The sequence below is a fragment of the Prunus mume genome, linkage group LG5 (assembly GCF_029339155.1).
Source record: "Prunus mume cultivar Tortuosa linkage group LG5, ASM2933915v1, whole genome shotgun sequence".
NCBI classification, from domain to species: domain Eukaryota; kingdom Viridiplantae; phylum Streptophyta; class Magnoliopsida; order Rosales; family Rosaceae; genus Prunus; species Prunus mume.
In genome coordinates, this window is record NC_142702.1 from 15,272,171 (window position 1) to 15,275,288 (window position 3,118).

The following is a 3,118-nucleotide window of genomic DNA, read 5'->3' on the forward strand; positions in this document are numbered from 1 at the left end:
TGGTAGTTTCATTGCGTGAGCAGTGCAAGGGATCGTGGGGAGGAGAAGATGCGGGAGAGAGAGAGAGTGAGGTAGAAAATGAAAATTCTGATTTTTACTAAACCCTTCAAAATAATTACGGTTCCTTACAGGCATTATTTTGATCATGAACCGTTAAATCTCCGATTCAAGCCTACACTGTCTCACGGTTTCGTCTCGATACCACTCACGCCCGAAAACCACTCGTGGTCCCAAAATCTTCGGATAAGAAATTGACCAAAATTACCCTTAACCCAAGAGTAAATTAATATTTTCTCTTAATTTAATTAAAATAGGAAATAATTGGAGTCGGGGTGTTACATTCTACCCTCCTTATAAAAATTTAGTCACAAATTCACATACTGTCGATGGAAGAGATAAGGATATTTGGCATCATTTTTCCGGGTTCCCAAATAGCTTCTTCAACGGTTTGTGGCTTCTCCACAAGACTTTCACTACCGGGATAGATCTAGAACGCAGCCTTTGTTCTTTCCTATCCAAGATCTGTACTGGTTGTTCCTCATACGACAAATCTTCTTCTAACTCCATAGGTTGATATTCTAATACATGAGAAGGATCTGGCATGTATTTCCAGAGCATGGATACATGGAATACATCATGAACTCGAGATAGTTCTGGGGGTAAGGCAAGTCTATAAGCAACAGGTCCAATTCGCTCTGTAATCTCATAGGGTCCAATGTAGAGGAGCTTAACACCCGTTCCCAAATCTCATCACACCCCCAGGAGATAACCGAGAACACCCAATCCCTGCAAACTCAAGATCCTTGGACCTGTTATCTACATAACTCTTGTCGGTCTTGTGCAGTTTTCAACTTCTCTTTTATCATCTTCACCTTCTTTATTTACCGGATACTATCCACTTTTTCCAGTTTCTTGTGACCCGCCGTTCCAACAAATAGGAGTCACCCACCTTTATACATGCGCCTCATAAGAGCCATCCCAATACTCGAATAGTAGCATTGTTATAAAGCAAACTCCACGAGTGAGTGAACATCCCATACATCCTTAAAGCAGCGAGGACCTCAACATGTCCTCCAGTGCAGATAGTCCTTTTCGATTGTCCATCAGTTTTGTGGGTGAAAGTGAATCTGACTAATCTAGTACCCATAGCTTCTTGTAAACACCAGAATCGAGTAGAACCTAGGATCACATCCCGTCTAATGGGCGCAGGTGCTCCATGTAATCGACAATCTCATCCACAAAAGTTTACCAACCTTGTCAAAGGATAGGTCTCCTTGATGGGTAGAAAATGGCGGACTTGGTGAGTCTATCACTATCACCCAAATTCCATTATTGCTTTGAAATGCGTGGAAGCTTGAAAGCAAAATCCATGGCAATGCTCCCACTTCGGGAATCTGAAGTGGTTGCATAAGTCCGATAGCCACATCGCTCGCCTTCACTTGACATATCAAGCATCTGCTCACATACTTGGCAATGTCTCCCTTCATATGCGGCCATGAATAATATACCCGTAGCGTCCGATACATCTTCGTGCTACCCGGATGCATAGTGTAAGGGGAACAGTGAGCTTCCTCCATGATTTCTCTTTTCAACTCAACATTCTTACTAGGTACACATAGACGAGCTCCTTTTACCAAGGCTCCGTCTCCTCGTATGGCATAGTCCTTCCGTATTCCATTTTCTACTTCTCCCCTTATCCTACAGAGTGTAGGATCTTCCAACTGGCCTGCAATTACCCGTTCCACCATAATGGGTCTCACATGCAAGCTAGCAAGGATCCCACCTTGTTGAGTCATCTTCATTTCTACTCCATCTTTCAGTAGTTCCACCAACAACGGAAGATAGGCCGCCCTAATATGGGCTAAGTTCGCAGTAGTCTTCCTACTCAATGCATCTGCAACCACATTAGCTCGGCCTGGGTGATACTCAATCGTACAATCATAGTCCTTGATCAATTCCGACAGCGCCGTTGTCTCATATTCAGCTCCTTCTGGGTAAAGAAATACTTGAGGCTCTTGTGATCCGTGAAAATCTGACATGTCTCACCATACAAGTAATGTCGCCAAATCTTCAAAGCAAACACTACTGCGGCAAGTTCCAAATCATGGAGTGGATAATTTCGCTCATGCTTTTTGAGTTGCCTCGAGGCATAAGCAATCACCCGGTCATGTTGCATCAGAACACATCCCAATCCTTGCAATGATGCATCACTATAGATCACCAAGCCCCCGAGTTATCAGGAAGAGCCAAAGCAGTGCGGTGGTTAGCAACTTCTTAACTCTGAAAACTCCGTGCGCACTCTTCCGTCCACTCAAATGCAACGTCCTTCCTTGTCACCGCGTGAGAGGTGTTGCTATCGAAGAGAACCCTTCCACAAATCGACGATAGTAACCTGCTAACCCCAGAAAACTCGTACTTCCGTCACACTTGTGGGTTGTACCCAATTCACAATAGCCTCAACCTTCTGTGGGTCCACATAAATCCCTTCCGTTGAGATTACATGTCCAAGGAGCACCACTCTATCCAGCCAAAACTGACACTTGCTAAATTTGGCATAAAGTTGCTTCCTCCTTAAAGTCCTCAATACCAACCTTAGATGCTTCTTATGCCCTTCCAAAGTCTTAGAATAAACCAAGATATCATCTATGAACACAATCACAAAGTGATCCAAATAAGGTCGGAACACTCTATTCATGAGATCCATAAATCTTCTTTGGGCATTCGTCGATCAACGGCATCACAGTTCATAGTAGCATACCGAGATTACGAATGCGGTCTTGGGGACATCCTCTTCTCTAATCCTCAACTGATGGTATCCTGACCTCAGATCAATCTTAGAGAAATACTTGGCATCTTTCAGCCCATCAAACAAATCATCAATCAGCGCGGCAAAGGATGCGGATTACGTCACATCACCTTATTCAAGCGCGGTAATCATCCCATAACCTCATGGTCCCATCCTTCTTCCTCACAAACAACAGGGTGCACCCGTAGGAAACACTAGTCGGATGAAACCATATCCACTAATTCACCTGGCCCGAATCTTGACTCGGTGGTGGTGCCATCCTATAAGGTTAGATAGATAGGATTGGTGCACGGAAGAATTCAATAGTGAACT

The 3,118-nt window shown here is 44.0% G+C and overlaps 1 protein-coding gene across 1 annotated transcript; it reads right to left on the bottom strand.

Moving 5' to 3' along the window:
* Positions 1–411: 411 nt before the first annotated feature.
* Positions 412–2,039, bottom strand: LOC148917089 (uncharacterized). Its single transcript, XM_089052365.1, has 2 exons — positions 1,250–2,039; positions 412–746 (listed from the first exon to the last, which is right to left on the bottom strand). Exons 1-2 carry the CDS (start codon positions 2,037–2,039, stop codon positions 412–414), a joined length of 1,125 nt encoding a protein of 374 aa, XP_088908491.1.
* Positions 2,040–3,118: the final 1,079 nt, after the last annotated feature.

Coding starts and splice junctions, on each gene's coding strand:
- LOC148917089 (XM_089052365.1), bottom strand. CDS start 2,039: ATGTCAGATTTTCACGGATCACAAGAGCCTCAAGTATTTCTTTACCCA. Junction 747..1,249: donor CCTATCCTTTGACAAGGTTG/GTAAACTTTTGT, acceptor GGGTGTGATGAG/ATTTGGGAACGGGTGTTAAG.